Source organism: Cnephaeus nilssonii, assembly GCF_951640355.1.
Source record: "Cnephaeus nilssonii genome assembly, chromosome: 7".
Lineage (NCBI taxonomy): Eukaryota > Metazoa > Chordata > Mammalia > Chiroptera > Vespertilionidae > Cnephaeus > Cnephaeus nilssonii.
Genome location: NC_137078.1, coordinates 6,578,134 through 6,605,532, shown reverse-complemented (window position 1 = coordinate 6,605,532; position 27,399 = coordinate 6,578,134). Strand labels below are relative to the sequence as shown.

At 48.0% G+C, this 27,399-nt stretch overlaps 1 protein-coding gene across 1 annotated transcript in view; it reads left to right on the top strand.

The window, feature by feature from the left end:
- The window catches only part of ST6GAL2 (ST6 beta-galactoside alpha-2,6-sialyltransferase 2), a gene marked incomplete at both ends in the record, with an annotated part of 47,681 nt that overhangs the window by 1,623 nt on the left and 18,659 nt on the right, over positions 1–27,399 (top strand). The window contains 3 exons of the mRNA XM_079778231.1: positions 12,147–12,244; positions 13,644–13,745; positions 15,854–16,028. Coding sequence (XP_079634357.1) covers positions 12,147–12,244; positions 13,644–13,745; positions 15,854–16,028 — 375 coding nt within the window. The remainder of the gene's footprint in view (positions 1–12,146; positions 12,245–13,643; positions 13,746–15,853; positions 16,029–27,399) is intronic.

The window sequence follows — 27,399 nt, the reverse complement described above, 5'->3', positions numbered from 1 at the left end:
ATAGTTAAGCTGACAGGCAAATGAATCAGTCTGTAGTGAGTTTCTTTCTGGTCCAACAGTTCTTTTGAGACCCAATATCAATGTCCACCAGTTCCTTATGAGTACATGTCGGCACTGACCCCTCAGCTCTGGATGGTGGACAAATGGTGGTAATGCAGGTCCGACTCCCTCTGGTTTGGTCTCGGCCGGATCCAGGGGCACGGCTTCACCCGGATCCAGGGGCCCACGGCCTCACCCGGACCCGGGATCCAGTCTCACTCGGATCTAGGGGCACACAGCCTCGCCCAGACCCAGGATTCAGCTTCATCCGGACCCAGGGGCGCATGGCCTCACCCGGACCCAGGGGCGCGTGGCCTCTCCCAGACCCAGGGTCGCGTGGCCTCACCCGGATCCAGGGGCCCACGGCCTCACCCGGACCCGGGGCCAGGCTCACCCGGATCCAGGGGCCCACGGCCTCGCCCGGACCCGGGACCCAGGCTCACCCGGATCCAGGGGCCCAGGGCCTCCCCCGGACCCGGGGCCCAGGCTCACCCGGATCCAGTGGCCCAGGGCCTCCCCCGGACCCGGGGCCCAGGCTCACCCGGATCCAGGGGCCCAGGGCCTCCCCCGGACCCGGGGCCCAGGCTCACCCGGATCCAGGGGCCCAGGGCCTCGCCCGGACCCGGGTCCCAGGCTCACCCGGATCCAGGGGCCCAGGGCCTCGCCCGGACCCGGGGCCCAGGCTCACCCGGATCCAGGGGCCCAGGGCCTCGCCCGGACCCGGGGCCCAGGCTCACCCGGATCCAGGGGCCCAGGGCCTCGCCCGGACCCGGGGCCCAGGCTCACCCGGATCCAGGGGCCCAGGGCCTCGCCCGGACCCGGGGCCCAGGCTCACCCGGATCCAGGGGCCCAGGGCCTCGCCCGGACCCGGGGCCCAGGCTCACCCGGATCCAGGGGCCCAGGGCCTCGCCCGGACCCGGGACCCAGGCTCACCCGGATCCAGGGGCCCAGGGCCTCGCCCGGACCCGGGACCCAGGCTCACCCGGATCCAGGGGCCCAGGGCCTCGCCCGGACACGGGGCCCCGGCTCACCCGGATCCAGGGGCCCAGGGCCTCGCCCGGACCCGGGGCCCCGGCTCACCCGGATCCAGGGGCCCAGGGCCTCGCCCGGACCCGGGACCCAGGCTCACCCGGATCCAGGGGCCCAGGGCCTCGCCCGGACCCGGGACCCAGGCTCACCCGGATCCAGGGGCCCAGGGCCTCGCCCGGACCCGGGACCCAGGCTCACCCGGATCCAGGGGCCCAGGGCCTCGCCCGGACCCGGGACCCAGGCTCACCCGGATCCAGGGGCCCAGGGCCTCGCCCGGACCCGGGACCCAGGCTCACCCGGATCCAGGGGCCCAGGGCCTCGCCCGGACCCGGGGCCCAGGCTCACCCGGATCCAGGGGCCCAGGGCCTCGCCCGGACCCGGGGCCCAGGCTCACCCGGATCCAGGGGCCCAGGGCCTCGCCCGGACCCGGGGCCCAGGCTCACCCGGATCCAGGGGCCCAGGGCCTCGCCCGGACCCGGGGCCCAGGCTCACCCGGATCCAGGGGCCCAGGGCCTCGCCCGGACCCGGGGCCCAGGCTCACCCGGATCCAGGGGCCCAGGGCCTCGCCCGGACCCGGGGCCCAGGCTCACCCGGATCCAGGGGCCCAGGGCCTCGCCCGGACCCGGGGCCCAGGCTCACCCGGATCCAGGGGCCCAGGGCCTCGCCCGGACCCGGGGCCCAGGCTCACCCGGATCCAGGGGCCCAGGGCCTCGCCCGGACCCGGGGCCCAGGCTCACCCGGATCCAGGGGCCCAGGGCCTCGCCCGGACCCGGGGCCCAGGCTCACCCGGATCCAGGGGCCCAGGGCCTCGCCCGGACCCGGGACCCAGGCTCACCCGGATCCAGGGGCCCAGGGCCTCGCCCGGACCCGGGACCCAGGCTCACCCGGATCCAGGGGCCCAGGGCCTCGCCCGGACCCGGGACCCAGGCTCTCGCCCGGACCCGGGACCCAGGCTCACCCGGATCCAGGGGCCCAGGGCCTCGCCCGGACCCGGGACCCAGGCTCACCCGGATCCAGGGGCCCAGGGCCTCGCCCGGACCCGGGACCCAGGCTCACCCGGATCCCGGGGCCCACGGCCTCGCCCAGACCCAGGACTCAGCCTCACCCGGATCCAGGGGCGCACGGCCTCGCCCAGACCCAGGATTCAGCCTCACCCGGACCTAGGGGCGCACGGCCTTGCCCTGACCCAGGGGCACATGGCCTCACCCGGACCCGGGGCCCAGCCTCACCCTGACCCAGTTTCCAGCCTCACCCGGACCCAGAGACGCGCGGCTTCACCCGGTTCCGGGACCCAGCGGGGTTTCATATTCTTGATCCCAATTCCTGTTGGTCAATTCCCTCTCAGCAATTCCTTCGGCCATTTTCTCAGAGTTCCAGGGCAGCCACCGCAGAACTCGTTGGGCGGCGGGCTCGGCGAAGCTCCGGTGTGCCCGGTGCGCGGCGGCGGGCTGGTCCGGGGTGGCTGCGTCGGCCCTTGGGTCTGCAGCGGTGGCCGGTCGCCGAGCGTGCGCACCTGGCCGCTTCCAAGGCGTTGAGATTCTTGAAGGACTCGGAGGTCAGCAAGCGCGTAGTCTCCCACCCCATGTCTCCCAGGGGCTCGTCTGTCCGTGCTCGGCAGCGAGTGAAGCCTTCCCCTCAGCCGGAGACCGCTGGGGGAACTGCGCCGAGCACGATCCAGGCCGCCATTGTGTCGCTTGAGCCGTAGTTTTTAAAGTGTGGTCTTTGGGTCACCGGCATCAGCTTCATCCCGCGTACCCCTCTCTTTTATTCTAGTTGTAGAGCATCTGCTCAGTCAGCCCTCCGGTGGTTCTGGATGGTGTCTGCTCCGCTCTCCCGTCGTAGTCTCAAAATTGTTGTGGTAGGCAGCAATCAGGCTTCTGCCCTATGCCTCCATCTTGGTCCTTGTTTGTATAGTTAAGTCTTGATTGTTGTTGGTGTCACTGGGAGGAATTGTCCTCCAGGCCAATTGGTCGTGCGGACCCTCTGTGTCTATAAAGGAAGAGTTGCTGTGCGGGAAACACGTTTATTTGCCGGGTCTTGGTGCAGCAAGGCTTTGGCGCTCACTGCGTCTGCCTCTTGAATGTGTCCCTTATGGTAGTGGTTGAAATCTGATGTCATCTCACACCGACCACTAGATGCCTTCGTTTCCCCAGCTTCCTTAGAAACTGTGCTCCCTGTTAGTCTCCCAGCCTGGCCCACAGAAGCTGATGCACCCATAGTGTGGTAGAGCTATGAGCAACAAAGGGGTAAGAGAGGAGAGCAGCCGAAACCGGTTTGGCTCAGTGGATAGAGCGTCGGCCTGCGGAGTCAAGGGTCCCGGGTTCGATTCCGGTCAAGGGCATGTACCTTGGTTGCGGGCACATCCTCAGTAGGGGGTGTGCAGGAGGCAGCTGATCGATGTTTCTCTCTCATCGATGTTCCTAACTCTCTATCCCTCTCTCTTCCTCTCTGTAAAAAAATCAATAAAGTATATTTAAAAAAAAAGAAAGGAGAGCAATCCCCGCGGGGTTAAGTGAGTCAGCTCCACAGAGATGTCTCCTGAGGACAAGTATGGCTAGTCTGGGACTAAACCGCTGTTGTGGGCTTTGCGGAGGGACTGCTGCCGAGAACAGGATTCCTGCCCAACAAGAGTTCTGACCCTTTGGCACAAATCTGACTTTTGGGTCACGGCCAGTGCCCCTAAGCAGGGAGCTTCTCCAAGTTGGTAAATAATAGGACCACACCTGCCTCCTAGCTTCCCTTATGAACTATCTTTAAGTCCATGCCAGGAGCCTGGGGGAACGCTGCTTCATAGTTCCCAGTTAGGGATGGGATATACATGTAGAGAGAAAGGGGCTTATTTAAGGACTTGCTCCTGTGATTGTGGGTACTGGCAATTCTGAAGTTTGAAGGGCAGGCAGGTAGGAAATTCAGGTAAGAGCTGAAATTGAGCCTGAGATCTGGAGGACGGGTTGGTAGGTAGAAACTCAGGCTGGGCTTCTCTAATGCAGTCCAGATGCAGAATTCCCCCTTCAGGAAATGTCAGTCTTCGCTGTAAGGACTTAGACTTCCCTGTCTGCCCTGGCCAGTTCTATTGCTGCACCAGTTAATGCACCTGTAGGCCCATTAACTCGCTTAACAACCTGGGTGCTTAGCCCTACTGTGTGCCAGCTTCTGCACTGGGTGCCAGAGAACAAATGTGAATCACACAGCCTCAGCCTGAGGTGTGAATGTGAAGCAACCGAGTTTAATACATGCTCACTAATCTGGAAGTGACGTTCAGGGGCAGCTGTTGTTTCCTGGACCCATTCGTTGTTCTGTGTCCTTTAGGAGTGGTTGATGCCCTGACCATCTTAAAATGGGGTGCTGCCATCGTAATCAAGCTCCACAACCCAGACCTCATCTGAATGTGAAATTTTTTAAAAGTTAAAATAAGCAAGACACAAGTCTAGACTTGACGTCTGGGGTCCCAGAGTCCCTATGCTGACATTACCGCAGGCCCATAATAACACTGTCCATGTGTCACATAAACGTGCAGCCTGCAATTGATTAGGAAAAGCAGTGGTTAGAGGTCCCTGGAGTGCAGTAACACCACAGTTCCTCCTCATTTCCAGGGCCATTATTAATAATGTACGAAGGAATTGAAGTATTATGCTGTAAAGCAGGCCGTAACTAGCTTCTGGTTTGGTTTTGCTGTGTTTTAAACACCTCTGTACCGCTGCTGCACATTTGGAGTGTTCTCGCATGCCAGGGAGAATTCCCCTGCCCCTTATTGGGGCATAAATGCCTCTGACCAGGGTCTCATAAACTCTGTGAAGAATTTGGAATAGAGTGTGATAAACACTGGGCATTACATGTTTTGGGGGAACGTGAAATGTCATATCTTGGTTCATTTCTAGTATCCAAATGTAATTTATATTGTCTTCATTCACATGAAACTTCATGATTAGAATTGTCTAATACATACTCAGAATCTTAACTGAAAAACACGTTTTTAAAATTCTTTATTGTTTTGTCTAGGTTCTTTAGAATCCAGTTTTGTACCTACCATCTTAAGAATATGTTATCATAGCATAATACAAGTTGTAAAAACAAAATGTCCTTCATTTTTATAAGCTGGTATCGCTTACCATCAGCACTGGTACAGTATGAGTGGTGCCTTCTCCTTTCTGCTCGCCAGGAATGTGGGAATGTGCATGTGCTTATCAACAGAGTTGTTAATGGCTCTCTTAATAAAAACGAAGTCACTAGCAGATTCCTCCAGGCAACTTGGAATATTGGGGCATGCTGTACTATTTAGCTAAATTCATCTTGACCTCTAAAAATCTCTCGCGGATTGGCTAAATGAAGATCAAAAGACTTACCAACATAATTTTATGAAAAACTGAGAGCAGAGCTATAAAAGTACCTGGGGCTAGCTCCATGTCAGCACTGCCAGGAGGCCCCTTCAGGCAGAACTGTGCCTGAAGGCTTAGCAGTCACACCCCCAGCCCCAGAGGAAGACTCAGTGAGCCTCTGGTTTCCTCGCCTGCTGGCTTCCTCTAGCTCCCTCTGCTGGTCCTATTGACAGTGCAGTCCTTTTTCCAAGTTCTGTTAGACTGAGTCATGCCCTGTAATTGTTTTTAAGAACATTGTAGCAGTTGTCAAAACCTCCTTGTTGAATATGTTATTGAAAAGCAAACTGAACTGTTTTGGAAATGTGGAACATTCTTTCCTAGAGAATCATTGAGATCTTTTTTCACCCATACATATAAATAATAATTTGGTAGCGAGATCATCTGCCAGCAGTCCTGTGGAAACTCACTTCAGAGGAGAAATGTCTGCTCTGAACTAACATTGGTGGCCTCGATCTGGGCAATCAGGATCTGTGTACTTGAAATACAAATTCTGGGAAGCCTGTGGGAAATGAGGGAGGGCCTGTATAGGGCGTGAAGCCCCTGTTTTGTTACCTTAAAAAAGCAAGAAAGATAATAGAGTTATTTAGCAAGCACTGAGTATTTATTGATCCCCATCTCTCTGAGGCCTGATAACTATGCTAGCTACTAGTGACACAAAGATGAATAGGGAACAGACCAAAGCCTCAAACCCTCTGCAGTCCAGTGGGGAAGACAGACTATGAATAGGCAGTGGTTAGGAGAAGAACTGAGAGAGGTGTAGACTGACAGGGAAGACAACGGAATCCTAGCCCACGGTGAGGGCTGGTGCCTGGACAGAGAGGAGGTCAGCAAAGACTGCCCAGAGAGGGGAATCCAGGCCAGAGGTGCAGCGAGCTGCAGGGCACCACCGGTGGGAGGGGAGAGGAGAGAAGGCTGGACAGGTGGCCGGAGGTCAGCTCCCAGATGTTTTTGTGCATCATTCCCAGAAATTAGACTTCACTAAGTAATTATTATCATAGGTACCACTCAGTAGGGTGTTTACAGCAGGTTCAGTACCAAATGCTTTTATGTGTTAACTGCTGGAAGCCTTACACCCCGAAGTAATAGATAGTTATTTCTGTTTTATGGATGAGGAAATGTAGACACCTGGAAGGCCCAGTGGGTGGATCCTGGGTTCCATCAGACTCCAGTCTGAGTCTCCAGGAACTCCAGCTCTGACCCTGGGCCTGTGGTCAGAGGCACTGCAATGTTTGAAGCAGAGGATTGATGGGTCGACTTTTTATTTTAGAGAGATTGCTCCAGAGCCTAGATTTGAAGGCATGAAGATATAAGTGCCATTGCAGGAGTCCCGGGAGAGGTGAGGTGGAGTCCGAGAGAGATGAAGTCCCTAAGGACTGCAGGCTTTTGCTTGCTTAATGATGCAGATTTCGTGTACTGGGTGTGTGAGGAAAAGGAGGAGGAGAACGAGGATCCAGTGCCCAGGGCAGGACAGTAAGGGAGGGCTCCTGCACCTCCTGGCTGGCTGCTCCTCAAAGGGCTTTAATGTTCCTTCAGTGAGTGCACTTAGCCTGTTCTCAAGGTCAATGTGAAATGGCTCTACCCCGGAAAAGCCTTCTCCAGAACGATGCTTTGCTCCCCTTGTGCTTGCTGTCTGATCTCTTTCTTCTCTTCTAAATGTGAACAGACAGCGTAGTTTTTTAAAGCACATTTATCAAGGTGATGCACACACAGCCAAACAGACGTTTACAAAACACGGCTGCCTGATGGGCGTACTCTCGGCTCATCCTCCCCATTCTGCTCACTGACAGCTTTAAGGAGGGTCATCCCGGCAGCGCCAGCTCTCTCTCCAGCCCTCCTCCACAAAACGGGCCTTTAGCTCTTGACTCACACCACTGCTCAAGGAGGTCAGCTACATTGCATTGCTGTGCCCTGTGCCTATGAAGTCATTTGAAGTCTTAAAACACACCTCAGTGGAACTCTGGCATTTAAAAGCTGTGATGTTTTCAAGAGTAATGCAATGAATTTGGAATTGCCTGGTTAATTTGAAATGCAGCCACTGCTTAGGTGCCTTGGCTTGTTGACCTCAGCCTCAGAGCTGCCTAGGGGCAGTGTGGTCCAGTGGGAGACCTGTGCAGTAGGAGTGCTGGCGCTGCCTCGCCCCGGGGTCCTGACCACCTCTCAGTGCCCAGAGCTTGCCTCCCTGCTTGCAGCCTGCACTCATGCTCCACCCTGCCAGGCAGGGTTGCCTTAGGTCCAAGTTTACACACTGGGGATCCACGAAATGAAAACTATCTACACTAATAAAAGAGAAAAATGCTAATTGACCATACCTCCGCTACGCCCACAGCCAATCAGGAGTGATATGCAAATTAACCCAGCAAAGATGGCGGGTAAATTTGCATACGCAGGCGGCACAGGCAGGGGCCCTATGCGGCCGATGGGATTCAAGCTGCAGTCAGGGACCAGGGCAGGCAGCAGGGGGCAGCGCCAGAAGCCGCCGGCAGACCCAAGATGAGATGGGGACCTGAGCAGGCAGCGTCAGGCGGCTTGGACCCGGGCAGGCAGCACCCGATGCCACCTGCCCAGGTCCAAGCCGCCCCGCCTGCCCGGGTCCAAGCTGCCCTGTGATCATGGGGCAAACAGGCCAGGCCGAGCCGCCCCGCAATCACTGGGCGAAGAGCCCGGATCCATGCCACCCCATGATCACGGGGCGAAGAGCCCGGGTCCAAGCTGCCCCACGATCACAGGGCAAAGAGCCTGGGTACAAGCCGCCCTGCGATCACGGGGCAAAGAGCCTGGGTCCAAGCCGACCTGCGATCATAGGGCGAACAGGCCAGGCTGAGCTGACCCGTGATCATGGGGTGAACAGGCCAGCAGAGCCTGGCCAAGCCGCCCTGCAATCCCAGGCTAAGAAGCCGCTCCGCTGACCAACCTGCGCTAGGGACCTGTTCCCCTCTAGCCTGCAGCCATGGGAAGTCTCCCTCTCCCCAGAGTTAGGAGCACTAGCCCAGGTCTACCCAGCAGCCTGGTCCTGACTGCGGGGGTGAGTTCCTGCAGGCTGGGGTTTAATCCTTATGCATTAGCAGTAGGAGACCAGTGCCTTTGTTATTGCTGTGTGTCCGGGTTTTAATTGAACAAATGCCCGGCGGTCCTGGTCGCCAGCTTAGCAAAATCTTTTAGGAGGAGAATTCTGTCTGGGTTTCCTCAAATTCCCTCAGCCCCTACTCACCCCTCTGTAAAGGTGCAGAACAAGTGAGGCCCTTAAATAAAAATCAGCTGCTTCATGAGTATGGCATCCCTTCCTATTTTAAAGGAAGCTGAGTTCCATGTGAACTGTGTACTATGCTATGATATCTGAGGCACAGGACAAGGGAGGCCCTAAGTGTACTATGCTTTGATATTTGAGTCATTCTTTATTGTTCAATGTAATTTATTTCTGTTCGCCTCAGTTTTGTAATAGTTAAATTACTAGAATAATATATCTTGCTATAAAATATTACTAGAAGATCAAATGATCAGGTGGCATTTATTGTTATTTTCTATAAATGAACACAATCTCTGGTATGCTAAAGTGATAGGTATTATAGAAATATTCAGATAGAGAGACCTACAGGCTTGATTACAAGTGAGGCTTACTATCACAACCCAAATATATTGCTTAAAAAAAAAGCAGGGAGCCAACTAGAAACTGAACCAAATATAAGCCCTTGAAGGGCAAATGTAAATTGGATAAGCTTTGCTATTACAAGAGCAAGAAGAAAAAATTCAGATGCAAGAATGAAAACCACATTGCATCCACTCTAAGTAGCTGTTAAAGAAAAAGAATGGTATACTATGAAAATACTTAATACAGATTGTAAAGACATTTGTTCAAAGAGGATTTCCTAGAATAGGTGATATTTCAGTTAATTTTTTTTAAATGTGAAGAGGTTAGCTAGATAAGAAAAAGGTGTAGGGGTCCCGAATTGCAGAGGGTGCAGGCAGAGCTGAGGGAACCCCCCTCCCCACCCCCACCCCCTGTGCACTAATTTCGTGCACCGGCCCTCTAGTTTTTATAATAATACTCATAATAATGTTGACATTCACATTGATGTTGCAAAAGCATTGGCGAATAAAATGCTTCTTAATACAAATCAAGGCATCAGGCCCAACTCTGCTGGGCACGGCATTTTCGCTGCCAAACTCAGCAGTAAAAGCAAAAAGGGCCAGGTTCACTTACAGATGTCCTTGATAAAACAGTAAAAATGGTTGACTTTATTAAATCTCAGTCTCTGAGTACCTGTGATTTTGGGGCCCAGGGGGAAGTGACGTGAAAAGCACCGTGTGTGCTGGCACACAGGGAAGAGCGTCAGTGTGGCTTGTGAGCAGAATGAGCCTTTTTATCACTGAAAACACATTTTACCTTGAAGAAATGGCTAACTGACTTTATTCAGTCTTAGACATTAGCATTCTCAAAAACTGATTAAGTGAGCCTGTCACTTTTAGGAAAATAACTGACAATGATGGTTGCCAGTGAAAATTCAGGCTTTCAAGCATGAGCTTGATTTACTTTATAACAGTATTTTGAAGATCCGGGTAACTTACTGAACTGATAGTCCCAGGTGATCATTGCACAATGTTACAGAATTATGCACAGGTGAATCATCCATTTTAAGAGCAAAATAAACTGATGGGTTTTAATGTAACAGCATGAAAAGTTCATTGATACTGCATCACATACCTCATTGCGGCCACTTAGCAGGTTTTGATGAAGTATCAGAGAAGACTATTCCCAGTAATCTGCAAAGACTTCAGATGTTTCGTCCATTTCCAGTGATACGTCTGAGTCCTTATATACTTCAACTAAAGCAATACATTGCAGGAAACTGTGTGCACCAGCAGCGAGGAGAAGCCAGCTGTCGTCCAAAGAGTCACTCATTAATGAGATTTGCAAACATTTAAAACAGTGCCAGTCTTCTCACTATTTTTTTTTATTTTGAAAATGTATTTTTCATAAAAATGTTATTTTAAATTAAATTAATAAACATTTAAAGTTTTTCTTTTTTACTTCCTAATATTGATGTAGTTCAAACCTTTGGGTTGTCATAGATTTTCAAGAATGTAAAGGGGTCCTGAGACCGAAGAATAAGCCTCTAGAGTGGCAAACTTCTTATTCTTAGGAGCCAGGTAGTAAATGTTCGGGCTTGATGAGCCACAGGGTCTCCCAGCTCTGCTCTGCTGTTACAGACAATAGACACACAAGTGAGTATGTCTGTGTCACAGCACAGCTTTGTTTACTAAAACTGGTGGCAGGTCATAGCTTGCTGACCATTGAAAAATTTCCCCTAAAAGAACATTGCAGGACTTTTGGATGACTTAGCCAGGTACCCTTTATGCATTGTTTGTATTCCAAAAGAGTGTTGATTTAACCCACATCTGGAATCTGAAATCTTCTGAATCCAATGCTTGTAACATGGTTTTAATGGTGGCACACATGCCAAGTTTCTACTACTTAGGGAGTAGGAGGATCTATCCCAAGGAGACTCTGCAGGAGGGGATAGACTCAAGTGGAGAATGGGAGCTGCCTTAGGGACTTGAGTGGAGTATGGTCACTATAAAGGTGGCATGTATCCACAAGACTCTTTGGCAGATCAGAAATGCATAATTTCACCTCACTCCCTCACAAATAGGCAGTGTCATTGCTCCAAGTTGAACCTGACATGTGCATAGAATTTTTGAAGCTAAAGATAGCCTGTGGAGATTCTCTTATTGCTGATTAAGTCTGATTTCAGGCTGGTTTCTGAAAAATTAATTACTTGGCACAGGAAATTTCAAGACGTGTATAAAGACTGCTCTGTGGAAAGGAAACAAACATATCTCCCATTTCCATCCCTTAGTCAGGTGAGCCCACTTTCCTTGACCTCTAGCTCTTGTCTCCCTTGTCAGTCTCTATATGATATGGGAGCTGTCTTTTGGGACCTCAGAGAACTTGGGGAAGTCTGACGTTTGAGTCAAATGAAGGGAGACATGGCTCTCTGTTGTGGTTGAAGCTCCATGGATCACGGTGTGCCTGATGGACTATAAGTAGCATTGGTAGCTGGTCCCTCCCTTCCTCCAGGGCGAGGCAGTAAGGTAGGCCATTGCTGGAAAAGGAAGAATGTACTAAGATTGCTCTCGTGTGGCTCTTCTTGGCATTGTGAGCAGTAGGTAAAGATGCACAGAAACTATAGCTGGCTTTCTTTTTTAAGCACAAACCAGCACCCAAAAGTGGGCAAGCTACAGGGAAGGCTGTGGCTCTGCCTGTGAGAGACACACTTGATCTTGGTGCAGGCAGTGGTGTTGGAGGCACAAGGAGCAGCCTCCACTCTGAGCAGTGAGAAGCCGCGGTGAGCAGCCTGTTTGTAGCATCCTGTTCCCGTAGATTCCATCTTCAAAAGGTTTTGGAGTCTTTAGGAGAATGGCTGCCAAAAGCATGTCCCCTTGTAAAGATGTGGACACGTAAGCATCGCTGAATAACTTAGGTGACACAGGACCTGCCGTAATTGCACGGATTGTGCCTCCATGCTGATCTGCCCCTGGGCAGCATCTCAAAGAAACAGTACGCTGAAAATGTGTCCATGGGTCTCTTCATTGTTGGTGTCTGATTGGCTTCCGGTTTAAAAGATTCACTTTTAAGATATTTTACTAGATTATGTTTATTCTACAGATAGGAAAAAAGTGAGAGTGTCATTTATGTGCCCCTAGATTCTCATGATGCAGTCTTGAGATTTAACGCTGCTCCCACCCGTGGCTATGAGAGAGATGTTGGGAATAAAACCACTGTGCGCATCATTAATTCCCAGGTAAGATGGATGGAATGCTTGCATGGATGTGTGCTCTATAGGTATATAGTTTAACCGGATGAGTGAAATTACCCAGAAAATCATGATCATGATTTTCCTTATTTCTATGGGTCTTATAATTATAAAGAAGTAATGAGGAAAAATGTAGAGAAATGGGAATTTGTGTGTGATATGAATAGGAACAAAATGAGTAAATAAGCTCAAAAAAAAGTATATACACACACACACACACACACCCATAGACTTATCATGTTGCATCTTGTGGATTTCAAAGGATGTTAAACTTACAAGAAGTAGTGGCCAAGAGAAGGCAGGGGATGGAGGAGAGAAAAGCAAAGGTACAAAATTCAAGGTTAATAGCGTAGCTTTAAACTTTGTTATTTGAAATTTTAAAAAATGAAAATGGATTGTTGAAATGAAAATATCTCTTTTCTTTGTATTCTTAATAAGAATGTTTTCCAAATTGTAGCAAAATTATTCTCAGAACAAACCACAACAATTTCTAGAGTTTCCACACTATATAGAAAAATATGAGGTGATGAATGATTTCTGATGAGTTGCTTGCAGAACAAAAGATTAGATTTCTGCCTAGTACCCTGAGCCAGGCAGCACACAGCAAGGTAAGAAACAATTACCACATATCCTTCATTTATAGATGCCAATGATTATAAGATTCACCATTCATTTAATAACAGCTTTTCAGAGCAGGGGAGCTAACCCTCACCAAATTAAAATACATGTCACTGTAGGATACCTTTTAACTACAGAAACATTAAAATGTGAAGAAAAAAAGTACATCTTAGAAACTGAAAAATTGCACCTTAAAAATGAAATCACATTATTTTTTCTCAAAACTGTAATTTTTTTTTAAAAAAAAGATGATTGACAGGTGAGATTGAAGAACTCATCCAGACTAGACAGGCCCCAGAGGAAACGGTCACCCAGGCTGACACAGGTTGACTGGCTCGCTGTGCCCCGTTGTCCTAGGCTGGCATGCTGAGGCACCTGCAGAATTCAGTTCATCCACATCTGCAACTCTCTCCCAAGTTCCCTGTGAAGACAATTGAAGAAGGTTGTGGGGCCCTGAATTAGCTAGGTTACGTCTTTTAGGAGCTGATTTGATTCCACTAGATATGAGTACAGTGCTGGGTGAAAATAAAAGAACTGGGGGATTTAAAAACAAACAAACAAAAAAACAAAACCTCATTTCCCCAAACATTATTTTTATGTGCTTTAGCACGCGATGCCAGCCTCTCTCCCTCCCCCAGAGGAAAACAAAGTCTGAGGGACTTTTGAAAAATGGATCAGAGCAAGGAAACACTTTTCTTCATCTCTTTTTAGAATATGATTTTGAAGAACCAAACACTTGCTTTGAAATTATTTTTCTATGTATTTGCAGATTCTGACCAACCCCAACCATCACTTCATTGACAGTTCATTATATAAAGATGTCATTTTGGTGGCCTGGGACCCTGCTCCTTATTCTGCAAATCTTGACCTGGTAAGTCTTCATTTGTCATCCCTACCCTGACTCTAGTGGTCAGAGGTGCCTTTGACTGATTACTCATGGGAGCAAGTCAAGGATTGAGCTTTGATAGACATAATGAAACTGATCATGGATGCTGCTTAAATACATGTGTGCCCATGCCATCTTGATACCCACTTCCCATAACATGCTTGGTGAGCATTGTCCATCTAAAAAAGGCTTTTGCTCTGGAGGATTTTTTTTTTCAATAGCCAATGTCCAAATGTTCAGAAATTCCTAGTTACATTGGAGGTTGGGCTGATTAAACTCAAAATGTTCCCATTATGATAGGGTTACATTATCTTCCAAACAGTTACAGACCTTTTGAAATAAATTGGAAGTGCTTGGCAAGAAAAATCTAACTTGTGTATCACCAGTTTGTTATTGAAATGAACCTGTTACCGGCTTTCCTTGAGTGGGTCACTCTGGCTTCAGCTTCTCAACCTGTTTAATCTTGTGATGCATAAACAAGATCATTGCTAGCCATCAGAATGTAGGCAAGTTATATGCACGACTTTCTGGCAAGTCGCTGGCTATCTAAACAAGCAGCCAGTTACTTCTGGTAAAGCCTGGGATGAAGAGCCAGTGTCGCTGGAAGATGGATTATAATTTCACCATGACAGATGCTGTCCGCTGTGCCAATGGGTGTCTTTCGATTTGTTTTGCTGTGGCTCGAGAATGCAGTCTTGTGGGGGGACTGATCTTGGCTCTTCCGTCCCCATCCCCACCCTGAGGTATCTTTCTAAGAGAGCTGCCCAGGGTTGATGGGTCCCTCTGAAAGGAGTGTTCTGTCACTGCTCCTCAGGAAGCTGGACCTTTACCTAGCGTGATTACTAACCACTTTAACCAGGATTGAAATCAGAACCACCTGGAGAGGATTTTTCAGCTCTGTCTGTCAGAGCCCCATTTCCAGAAATGTAATGCACTGCATTGATGTGTGTTTTCTGAGAAAGCCTTTTGGGCTCTCATTTGTGCCCTCCATTGAGGATCAAGCATCACGTGAGTGTTTGAACTTTTCAGCTTCCCTCCCAGCCTGAGGTTCTCTGGCTTGGGGTTCGGATAGCTCTCCTGCTGTTTGTGGACAGACCGAGAGCTTCTAGGTGTCGAACCTTGCTTGTTGCTCTGTGGGAAGCATCCAAGCGCAAGGCACAGGGCTGTGCAACCCCACACGTGTGAGCGCCATGATGCTGACGTCTGAGTGACAGGCTGCTGTCCAAGGGCCTGTCCTCCCATTCGCTGTGTCAGGATCGAAGGAGGGGAAGAAGCAAGTCCCACATTCCCCGGCTTCCTTCCCACTGCCTCACTTAAGATGATCTGGCCCAGCCATCCTCAGCATCTTCAAAGCAACAGAACACATTCAGCCATGGACTGTTCCTCGGGATCGTACTCTAGACCAGGTGTCTGTCTGAAGGGAGCTTGGAGCCCGAGCCCAGCCTCCCCCTCACACACCTTCTCCTAATCCCATTTCATGGTGGCAACTGACACGCTTCTGCAAACATTTTTTTAAATCAACCTATAGTTTATTTTTTCATAAAATATTTTATATACAATCAATGTAAGCATACATTTTGATGAGTATTAGCAAATATCTATAGTCATGTATCTACCACCACAATTAAGAAATCGGATATTTTCATCACTCCAGAGTTCCTTGTGCCACACCCATGGGTCATCCTAGCCCTATCCCTAGGCATTAACTGATTTGCTTTCTGTCACTTTAGATTCTATTCGGAAAACATTAGTTTTTAGCCCAGAGGTCAGCAAACCACAGCCACGGGACAAATATGGCCCTGGTTTTAAATAAAGTTTTGTTGGAACAAAGCCAAGCCATTCATTTGGCATCTTGTGTGGCTGCTTTCCCAGCACAAAGGCAGAGCTGAGTGATTGCCACAGAGACCATACACCCACAAGCCCTTTGCAGAAGTCTGCTGAGCGCTGCATGCAGCATCCGTCTAGCGGGACCCCTGATCTCTGTCCACATTCCCCCCTCCCCTCTGAGTCCCTCCATCCCTCCCTCCAGTGCTGCCCTGTGTCCTTTGCACAATGTGGCCTCAGGACTGGATTGTGTTGATTTTTTCTCTTAGTGGTACAAGAAGCCAGATTACAACCTGTTCACACCATATGTTCAGCATCGTCAGAGGAACCCAGATCAGCCCTTCTACATTCTTCACCCTAAATTTGTATGGCAGCTTTGGGACATCATCCAGGAGAACACCAAGGAGAAGATTCAGCCCAACCCACCATCTTCTGGCTTCATTGGTAGGTGCATTGGTAAAACTGGAAAGAGTGGTGTGCAGGCAGGTTAGGCCTGATAGGCAATAAATACACACTCATGTTATACAATAAGAGCAAGTAAAGGTGGTTTTAGAGGGGAAATAGACCAGCTGAAGAAAAGAGAAACATTCTTCTCCAGTTTTTATTGCCACGTACCCCACTACCCAAAATTCCAAGAACTACTTTATTTCCTTGCATGATTTTATGGGTCAGTATGGGCTTGTCTGGGGTTGCTGGGTTGTGTTCAGCTGCTTCATGGGATGGCTTTGCTGCATGTCTTACCCCATGGAAGGAGTTCAGGCTCAGCTGGGACTGTTGGCCTGAGGCCACACATGGCCTCTTACAAGGTGGTCTCAGAGTAGCTGCACTTCCTAAATGGGCTCCAGGCAAGTGGTCCAAAACATAGGCAATAGAACTGTCAGTGTCTTATGGCAGAGGCCTGGAGATGTGCACAGAATCACCGTGCTATGTTCTGGGGGTCAGAGCAGTTGAGGTCCTGTCAGCTTCAAGGGAGGACACACAGAGCCCACCTTGGCCATCTCTGATCCATCACCCACTGCCACGCACAGTGCTGGCAGGAGGACTGGCTGGGAATGAATGTGTGACCACAGGACAGTGCCAGGTGGCCCACGCTCTGGTGAGACTAATTTTAGGACCTTAGAAAGCTCTTACACAAGAGTCCACTAGCTCTAACCCAAAACTAGATTTGATGTAACAAGATTATCACTTATTTTTAGCCAGGCTTTGATCCTCAAAGTTGTGGTCTTACCCCATTTGTTTACCTACGTTTCAGTATATTGCCCCATTGTTTCTTTGATTTCACTGAGTTGAGTAACATTAAATAATTTCTTAGATCTCCTTGGCAATATGAAGGCAGTAGTAGAACCAAAGATATTAGTTTCGTGCACAGGGAACTGTAACATTCTCCCCGATTTCAGTGTCTTTAGAACTGTGCACCTTGGCGTGCGCTGTGCAGTGGGTCCCTGTGTGACAAAGGAGGGTTTAAGGAGCTCCACTGGTTTCCTGGTGGATATGGGGAACATGCACAATATCTGAACTGAAACTTACAGGTGTTGGAGTGGGTTTTTAGTTCTGTAATAATGTGAATATTTTATGCAGAATTCAAGACAAAATTTACACTGTGACTGCGTGTTACTCTTCAATTTTTAAAGCCAAGCCTTTGGCACTCCTTATTTCCAAATCAGTCTTGAAATCCTAATCTCTTTATCTTTTGTGCAGTTCCATTAGATCTGTTGCTTTAGGGAAAAGGGTATAATTAATGTCTCTGCAAAGGGTGATGGAATAATGCAAGACAGCATAATAGGGTGTGACAGGAGTTTAATATCTTTTTCTTTCTGTTGCTTTCTCATGAATAATATTTGATTAGAGTAAAAGTTTTAGGGCACATTGGTGGGCTGTCAGATACGCTTATTGTGATATAGTTTGAGATATTCAAGTTAGCTAGTCACAGCTGGAGAAGACATTTTCCTCAGGTGTTTTTGTTGAAAGAAATCATGCCTCGTATATATGGCCAGCCTCCTGTCATAGCTGTTGACTGAGAATTTGGAGTTTCCCAGGTTGATACTTGCCTTTCAGCTTCTTTTACATGACAAAGGGGATTGCAGTTTGAAGAGAGAGTGTCATTGGGTCGGACAGACTGTGACTTCTTCTCTGACATTTACTAACTTCCTAATTATGGGCAAGTTGCTTAATCCTGTGCCTCTCCATGTGCACATGTGAGAAATGCAAATAATAATAAAACCTTTGAAAAGATGAGTTAGTGGGCCGATTTGCAGATGTTATTTTCTAGCTGTGCTCTGTCCTGTATTGCAGCTGATAGCCACAAATGGCTATATACATTTAAATCAATTGGGATTGATAAGAGGAAAACTTCACTTCCTCGGTGTTACCAGCCCCATTTCAGGTTTCGGTAGCCACGTGCTCCTGGTGACCACTGGCTTGGGCAGTTCAGACAGAGAACTCTCCATGGTCACAGGCAGCTCTGCAGGGCACACTGTTAAGTTTGGCCAGAATGAAAAAGAGCAAGTCGATAAAGCACCATTGTTCCCACTGGGCAGGCTGGATCTGGGGGATATAAGTGTATACTAGTAGAAGGTGTGGCTTGACGTCACTGACTCCGCCTGCCACTTTTGTCCCTTGCCATATCTGAGTGTGAGCACCTTGCTAAAGGTGGGCAGGAGATACCACCTGGGCAAGCCATGCCCAGCAGAGCTGTCACCCTCGGCATCTCCTGCTGATGTTACAACCTTTGTACTCTTCCTGGATCTTGCTAGAAATATGCTCAGAGCAGGGACTGTTCTATAATTTATCTGACTTTTTAATATACCAGTAAAACGATGTCACCCGCATCTGAATCTATCTGCCAGAAGAATTTTTAAAGATCAATGAGTGTTTTCTTCGCTTATCAAAACGTGTTCTTCAAACGTGCCTTCATGTTCTAAGGTCATGTTGAAAAGCTATTGACTTATTGTCTCGTCACCTCATCATTTCCAAACATTCCAACCTATAATGTCAGTTACTAAACAAAAGAACCCATGGTGGAGCCCGTCCATGAGGTGAGAATGTCTCCATGTGCATGCATTTCCAGGTTCTGCCCAGGTGCACGGTCAGCAGGACACGCTCCTTCAGAGAAGAGCAGCACACAGCCCCTGGACTGGCTGCTTTCCTGATGAGCATAGGGTTCCACCTGCAAGTGAAGCAGGATGAATCCTTTTCTTTATTGATGAGCTGCTCATCCAGCTGGGAAAAAGCTGTCTCACATTTAATGTCTTCCATCTCTAAATCCACTGCACACATTTTCCCTAAATGTGTTTATGAATCAGCATGTGTGAAATAGAGGGACTCTAAAAGTTGACTGTTTTGCCCTGGCTGGTATGGCTCAGTTGGTTGAGCATCATACTGTGCACCAAAGGATCACTGGTTTGATTCCCAGTCAGGGCACATGCCCGTGTTGTGGGCTAGATCCCCAGTAGGGGGCATTCATGAGGCAGCTGATCAATGTTTCTCTCTCTCTCTCTCTCTCTCTCTCTCCCCCTCTCTCTCTCTCTCTCTCTCCCCCTCTCTCTCTCCCTCTCTCCCTCCCTCCATTCCTCTCTCACAAAAATCAAGTAAAAAACATTTAAAATATTATTAATAATAATAATAAAAGTTGGCTGTTTTGAACACAAAAGGCATTTATCTTATGTGAATTTAATCAATGGCTATTAGATCCCCAGAGGAACACACCTGGCCCCTTAAATGTAATGTTATTGGTACTAGTTAGAGGCCTGCTCCTGGGCTGAACTCATTTGTACGTCAGGGGTGGGAACCTTTTCTTTGCTGAAGGCCATTTGGATATTTATAACGTCATTCATGGGCCATACAGAATTATCAACTTAAAAACTAGCATGCTACATTTGGTTAAACATTTAATTAACTCACCCCTACTGCCTTGGCAGGGCCAGACCAAATGATTCCTTGTACGGGCTGGATGTTCCCTACCCCTGGTGTAGGAGGAAGGCAGTGCAGGTGGAAGGGAAAAGTCATCCACAAGTGGATGTTAGTTGAGCACCTCCTGTGTGCCAAGTGCAGGCTGACCACAAGGCTGTGCGATCAAGGAAGCCACACAGAGGTCCTACCCCTGGAACTTACTGGTACAGTGTAGCAGGTGGCAGACATCACATAGGTACATGCACACAGATAAATGTACAAACTTTTAAGTGCAGTGAAGGAAAAGAGCAGGAGGTATGGGGGTCTGGGAAATTTGCCCATCTTTTGGTTCCTGCTTTAGTCCAGCACACAGTAGGTACAAAAAACAATTATTCAGAGAAGGAATGAATGTTAGCTCAGTGGTTCTGAAAGTATAGCATACATCAGAATCACCCAGAGGGTTTGTGTATCAGTTACCTAATGCTGTGAAGCAATTACCGCAAAAATCTTTGCAGGTACTGCAAAGAACAATAAGCAGGTGTTATCTCACACAGTTTCTGTGGTTAGTGATCCAGGAGCACATTAGCGGGGTGACTTGGCTTGTATCTCAGGAGGTTGCAGTCAAGCTATTTAGACTTGGGCCAGCCAGTCTGCTCCCAAGGGCGGCTCACTTACTTGTACAATGGCTGTTGCCAGAGGCCTCAGTTTCCCACCACAGGACCTGTCCACTGGGCCGCTTGAGTGCTCGAGGGTCCTCACAGCCTGGTCCTGGTTTCTCTAGACTCTAGAGTCCAGAGCCAGGGCTCCAAGAGAGTAAGCAGGGGGGAGGGAGCCACAGTACTTTTTAGGGGGTCATAAATGATCACATTGGCTACTTTCGGTCCACGATACAAGTCAGCCTCATGGTGTGACACGGAGCTATAAAAGATGAGACTCATGTTATGCCCAGAGAACTTAGTGTAAAAAGGCATATGTCACAGCTGACTATAAATACCCTTCCTAAAAGTGGATTTTTGTTAGTTTGGTTGGTTGGTTAGTCGTATCATCTTGGGAACCAGATTCTTGGATATACTGATTAGGGGGGTATAAGCAAGGTCCCAACTCTTCATGGATTGCCAGAAACCAGCCTCTCATTTGGGCAGATGACTTAGCCAGTGTCTTTTATTCAAACAAACTCCTTCTGCACCTTCTTTAGCAACCCCTAGCCCGGCACTAGCAGCCTTGCTGATGTCACATAAATCTTGTAGGCTTACCTTGTCAGAGAGAAATGGGGTATGGAGTGTGCTGGGAAAGGGAAGCAATTACTATTTTTTTTGTTAGTCAAAATATTTAATTGTTGGAACAAAAATAAGTGCTAAAGTAAAAATTCTCTGGGAAGAGTAATATATAACAAAAACAATATCTAGTTTTATAACTTTATATTATGCTAGACTAGAGGCCTGGTGTACGACATTTGTGCACTGGGGATGGGGGGTACTTCAGCCTGGCCTGCGCCCTCTAGCAGTCCGGAACCCCTGGGGGGGGGGAAGGGATGTCCACGTGCCGTGGAGGCGGGAGAGGCTCCTGCCACTGCCACTGTGCTTCGCCAGCTGTGAGCCCGGCTTCTGGCTGAGCTGCGCTCCCCCTGTGGGAGTGCACTGACCACCAGGGGGCAGCTCCTGCATTGAGTATCTGCCCCCTGGTGGTCAGTACGCATCATAGCGACCAGTCGTTCCACTGTTGGGTCGATTTGCATATTAGGGTTTTATTATCCTATCTAATAAAAGAGTAATATGCAATTTAACCACCACTCCGCTACACCCACAGGCCACGCCTACCAGCCAATCAGGAGCAAGTATGCAAATTAACCCAACCAAGATGGCTGCGGCCACAGAGTGAGCAGGAGGCTTGGGTTTCCCCAGCGATGGAGGAAGCCAAGCTTTCCACACACCCTGGCAGGCCCAGGCCTCCACTCAAGGCTACAAAGTTTCAATTATAGAAGATAAATAAACCCCAACAAAAATGGCTGCAGCCACGGAGCAAGCAGGAGGCTTGGCTCCGCTGAAGGCTACAAAGTTTCAATTATAGAAGATAAATAAATCCCAGATACCAGGGCCTCCGCTTAAGTCGCCGGGGGGTGTGGCCAGCCTGCAAACCACCACAGGCCCCTCGCCCAGGCCACCCCTCACCCCAAGAGAACCCCCACCCTGATCCGGGACACCCTTCAGGGCAAACCAGCTGGCCCCCACCCGTGCACCAGGCCTCTATCCTATCTAATAAAAGAGTAATGCAAACTGACCATCACTTCAACACAAAAGGTGGCTGCCCCCATGTGGACACAAGATGGCCACCAGAAGATGGCCAGCAGGGGAGGGCAGTTGGGAGGGACCAGGTCTGCAAGGGAGGGCAGTTGGGGGCGATCAAGCCTGCAGGTGATGGCAGTGAGGGGTGACCAGCAGAGGAGGGAAGTTGGGGGTGATCAAGCCTGCAGGGGAGGGCAGTTAGGGGTGACCAGGCCGGCAGAGAAGGGAAGTTGGGGGTGACCGGGCCTGCAGGGAAGGGCAGTTCAGGGGGGACCCAGGCCTTCAGGGGAGAGCAGTTGGGGGGGACCAGGCCTGCAGGGGAGGACAGTTAGGGGTGACCAGGCCTGCGGAGGAGGGCAGTTAGGGGCAAACAGGCTGGCAGGGGAGCAGTTAGGCATTAATCAGGCTGGCAGGGGAGTGGTTAGGGGGTGATCAGCCTGGCAGGCAGAAGCGGTTAGGGGCAATCAGGAAGGCAGGCAGGCGAGCATTTGGGAGCCAGCAGTCCCGGATTGTGAGAGGGATGTCCGACTGCCCATTTAGGCCCGATCCCAGTAGGATCGGGCCTAAATGGGCAGTCGGACATCTCTTGAAGGGTCCCAGATTGGAAAGGGTGCAGGCTGGGCTGAGGGACACCGCCCCCCCCCCTGCACGAATTTCATGCACCGGGCCTCTAGTGTAGAATTATATAATGGTGAGTTGAAGGAAGTAAAATTGTACTGAATTTTTTATTTTACATTAAGATGAGTTAGTTTTTAATTAAAATATTAGAATTATAAAGGCAAAGTGAAAATTTAGCAATTCAAGAATCTGAAAATAGACATAGGTTTTAAGTACTATAACTAATAAAAAATTAAAAGGGACTTTAATTACTACAAACCACATTACTTTCCAAGATTCCATGCACTGTTTTTCAGAGTTGACCATATGCTACTTTTTTAAAAATTAATCTTTATTGTTGAAAGTATTACAGGTGTCCCCTTTGTGTTTTTTCCAATTAATCCCCCTCCACCCTGCACCCGCCTCTCTGAGGCCTTCACCACACTATTGTCTGAGTCCATGGGCTATGCATATATACATATAAGTTCCCCAGTTAATCACTCCTCCTCCCCCTAGCCTTTTCTCTGAAATTCACCAGTCTGATCCATGGTTGTAAGTCTGTGGATGTACTAGTATTTTGTTAATCATTTTATTTTATTCATTAGATTCCACATATGAGTGAGATCATGTGATACTTATCTTTCTCTGACTGGCTTATTTCACTTATAATACTCTCCAGGTACATCCATGCTGTTTCAGATAGTAAGAGTTCCTTCTTTTTATAGCCACATAGTATTCCATTGTGTATATGTACCACAGCTTTTAATGCATTCATTTGCTAATGGGCACTTAGGCTATTTCCAAGTCTTAGCTATCTTACCTAATAATAGACAAACATGTAAATTGACCGTACCTCCACTACGCCACTAGCCAATCAGGAATGATATGCAAATTAACTCAACAAAGATGGCAGTTAATTTGCATACACAGGTGCCAAATGACAGGGCCGGGATGCTTGCGTCGTCGCCATGGTGACGATGCAGGCGTTCTGCCCCACCCCCAGTCTCTTAGGGCCTCTGGGCAGTGTGGGAAGGCGGGGCTGGAGCAGAAAGAGGCGGCTCCGGGGCCTGAGCGGAAAGGGGCTGGGCTGAAGTGGAAAGGCAGTGCCAGCAGCCAGGGAAAGGAAAGCCCATTCTAGCACGAATCTTTGTGCATCGGGCTTCTAGTCTATATATATAAAACCCTAATATGCAAATAGACCAAACAGTAGAATAACTGAACAACTGGTCGCTATGACGTGCGCTGACCAGCAGGGGACATGCGTGGAACATGGTGGGCATCGGCAGCAGGCGGCCGAGCACAGAACATGGTGGGCAACAGCCATGGCGGGATGGTGGAGCAAGTGAGCAGGGATGCCAGACCAAGGCGAGGCACTGGTCATTGTCATTGGGGCGAGCCTCTGGTGGTTACTGAAAATTCTTTGCTTCCGTGCACCGCGGTCCTGCCAGACGCTCGCACCTGCTGCTGGCGCCGGCCCCACTTGCACCCACTGCCAGCACTGGAGCCACTGCTCTTACCCGCTGCCGGTACCCAGCGCTGGCCCCAATTGCTCGGCACTGTCAGTGGGTGTGAGTGGCAGCTGCTGGCCCCGATTGCCCCTCAGGGCTTCTCCACATCCCCCTACTCCTGAGGGGCAATCAGTGCTGGCAGCTGCCTCTCGCACCCACTGCTGGCGCTGGCCCTGCTCATGCCAGCTGCCGGCGCCCAGCACTGGTCCCAATCGCTCAGCGCCATCAGTGGGTGTGAGCGGTGGCTGCTGGCCCTGATCACCCCCGAGGGCTTCTCCACCTCCCCCTGCTCCTAAGGGTCAATTGGGGCAGCAGCCACCGCTCACACCCGCTGATGGCGCCAATCACTCCATGCCATCAGCGCGTGGGAGTGGTGGAGGGGGCTGCTGGCAGACAAGGGACCGGGCGCCATGATGGGAGGGGCTGTGGTTGCGGTGTGGAGGATGGGCCGAGGTCTGCCCCTGTGCCCACCACAGCCTCTCGGCCCACAGTTCCTTTCAAGATGCATGAATTCGTGCCCTGGGCCCCTAGTTGTAAATAATTCTGCTTTGAACATAGGGGTGCATACATTCTTTCTGATTGGTGTTTTGGGGTTTTTAGGATATATTCCTAGAAGTGGGATCACTGGGTCAATGGCAGTTCCATTTTTAATTTTTTTAGGAAAATCCATACTGTTTTCCAGTCTGCATTCCTACCAACAGTGTACCAGGGTTCCCTTTTCTCCACAATCATCACCAACACTTGTTTGTTGATCTGTTGATGAAAGCCATTTTGATAGGTATGAGGTGATACTTCAATTGTCATTTTAACATGCATCTCTCCAATGATTAGTGACTGAGCATTTTTTCATGTTTCTTGGCCTTCTGTATGTCCACTTTGGAGAAGTATCTATTTAGGTCCTCTGCCCATTTTTTAGTTGGATTGTTTGTCTTCCTTTTGTTAAGTTGGATCAATTCCTTATATATTTTGGAAAGTTACCCCTTATTGGATGTATCATTGGCAAATATGTTCTCTCGTGCATTGGGCTCTCTTTTCATTTGTTGATGATTTCATTGGCTGAGCAGAAGATTTTTATTTTAGTAGTCCCATTTATTTATTTTCTCCTTAATTTCCTTTGCCCTAAGAGATGTATCAGTAATTATATTGCTACTATGAGAAATGTCTGAAATTTTGCTGCCTATGTTTTCTTCTAGGATTTTTATGATTACATTTAAGTCTTATATCTATTGTGAGTTTATTCTTCTGTATGGTGTACATTGTAGTCTGGTTTCATTTTTTTGCATGTACCTGTCCAATTTTCCCAACACCATTTATGGAAGAAATGGTCTTGACTCCATTGTATGATCTTGCCTCTTTTGTCAAATATTAATTGAGCATAATGACTTGGGTCGATATCTGGGTTCTCTGTTCTGTTCCATTGATCTATATGCCTCTTCTTGTGTCAGAACCAGGTTGTTTTGAGTACAGTGGCTTGGTAGTATAACTTGATATCTGGTATTGTGATTCCTCCAACTTGATTCTTCTTTCTCAAGATTGTTGCTGCTATTTGGGGTCTTTTTTTGGTTCCATATAAATTTTTGGAGTGTTTGTTCTAGGTCTGTGAAATATGCTGTTGGTATTTTAATACGGATTGCATTGAATCTATAGATTGCTTCGGGTAGTATAGACATTTAAATGATGTTGATTCTATCAATCCATGATCACAGTATATTCTTCCATTTGTTTATACTTCCTCTATAATTTTTCCAGCGTCCTATAGTTTTTTCAGTACAGGTTTTTTACCTCCTTGGATAAGTTTATTCATAAGTATCTTAATTTTTTGTTGCAGTGGTACATGGGATTATTTTTTTAGTTTCTCTCTCTGAGAGTTCATTACTGGTATATAAAAATGACATCAGTTTCTGGGTGTTAATTTTGTATCCTGGTGCCTTGCCTAATTCATTTATTAAATCTAATAGTGTTTTGGTGGAGTCTTTAAGATTTTCTATCTACAATATCAGGTCATCTGTGAATAATGACAGTTTCACTTCCTCAACAATTTGGATACCTTTTATTTTTTCTTCTTGTCTGATTGCTATGGCTAGGATTTCCAGTATTCTAGTATTTGAGTAAGAGTGGTGAAAGCGGACATCCCTGTCTTATTCCTATTAGGGAAGATGGTTTTAGGTTTTGCCCATTGAATATGATGTTTGGCTGTATGTTTGTAATATATGGCCTTTATTATGTTGAGGTATAATTCCTCTATTCCCACATTGCTGAGAGTTTTTACCAAATAGAGTGTTGAATTTTGTTGAATGCTTTTTCTGCATAAATTAATATGATCATGTGATTTTTGTCTTTCAGTTTGTTTATGTGATGTATCACATTTATTGATTTGCAAATATTGTAGCAGCCTTGCATTTCTGGAATAATCTCACTTGGTCATGGTATATTATCTTTTTAATATGTTGCTGGATCTGATTTGTTAATATTTTGTTGAGGATTTTAGCATCTATGTTCATCAGAGATATTGGCCTATAATTCTCTTTTTTTGTAGTGTCTTTATCATGTTTTGGAATTAGGATAATGCTGGCCTCGTGGAAAGATCTTGGAAGTGTTCCTTCCTCTTTGATTTTTTGGAATAGTTTGAGGAGGATAGGTGTTAGTTCTTTGAATATTTGGTAAAACTCCCTGTGAAGCCATCCAGACCAGGGCTTTTGTTTACTGGGAGTATTTTTTATTAGTAGTAGTACTGTTGCAATTTCATCAGTAGTTATTGGCCTATGGAGGTTTTCTGATAATTCGTGATTGAGTTTTGGAAGATTGTATTTTTCTAGAAATATGTCCATTTCATCCAGTTTGTCAAACTTGTTGGAATATACTTTTTCATAGTTTTTTGTTTTGTTTTGTTTTGTTTTTTTGCGATCCTTTGTATTTCTGTGGTGTCAGTTCTTACTTCACCTCTTTCAATTCTGATTTTCTTTATTTGGGTCCTCTCTCTTTGTTTCTTGAAGAGTCTTTCTAAAGGTTCATCTTGTTTATCTTTTCTAAAGAACCAGCTCTTGGTTTTATTGATCTTTTGTATGTTTTTTTAGTCTTGATGTTATTTATTTCCACTCTGGTCTTTATTATTTCCTTCCTCCTACTTATTCTTGGCTTTTATTGCTGTTCTCTTTGTAATTCTTTTAGTTGTAGGGTTAGATGGTTTATTAAGAGTTTTTCTTGTTTTTTGAGATAGGCCTGTAATGCTGTGAACTTCCCTCTGAGGACTGCTTTCACTGTGTCCCATAGATATTAGGTTGTTGTGTGTCCATTTTCATTTGTTCCCAGGAAGTTTTTAATTTCTTCTTGATCTCTTTGGTGATCCATTCATTGTTTAATAACATGCTATTGAACCTCCATGTGTTTGAATGTTGTTGAGTGTGTTTATTGTAGTTGATTATGAATTTCATGCCATTGTGACCCAAGAAGATGCTTGATAAGATTTCAATTTTCTTGAACTTATAGAGACTTAGTTTGTGTCCTGACATGTGATCTCTCTTTGAAAATGTCCTATGTGCA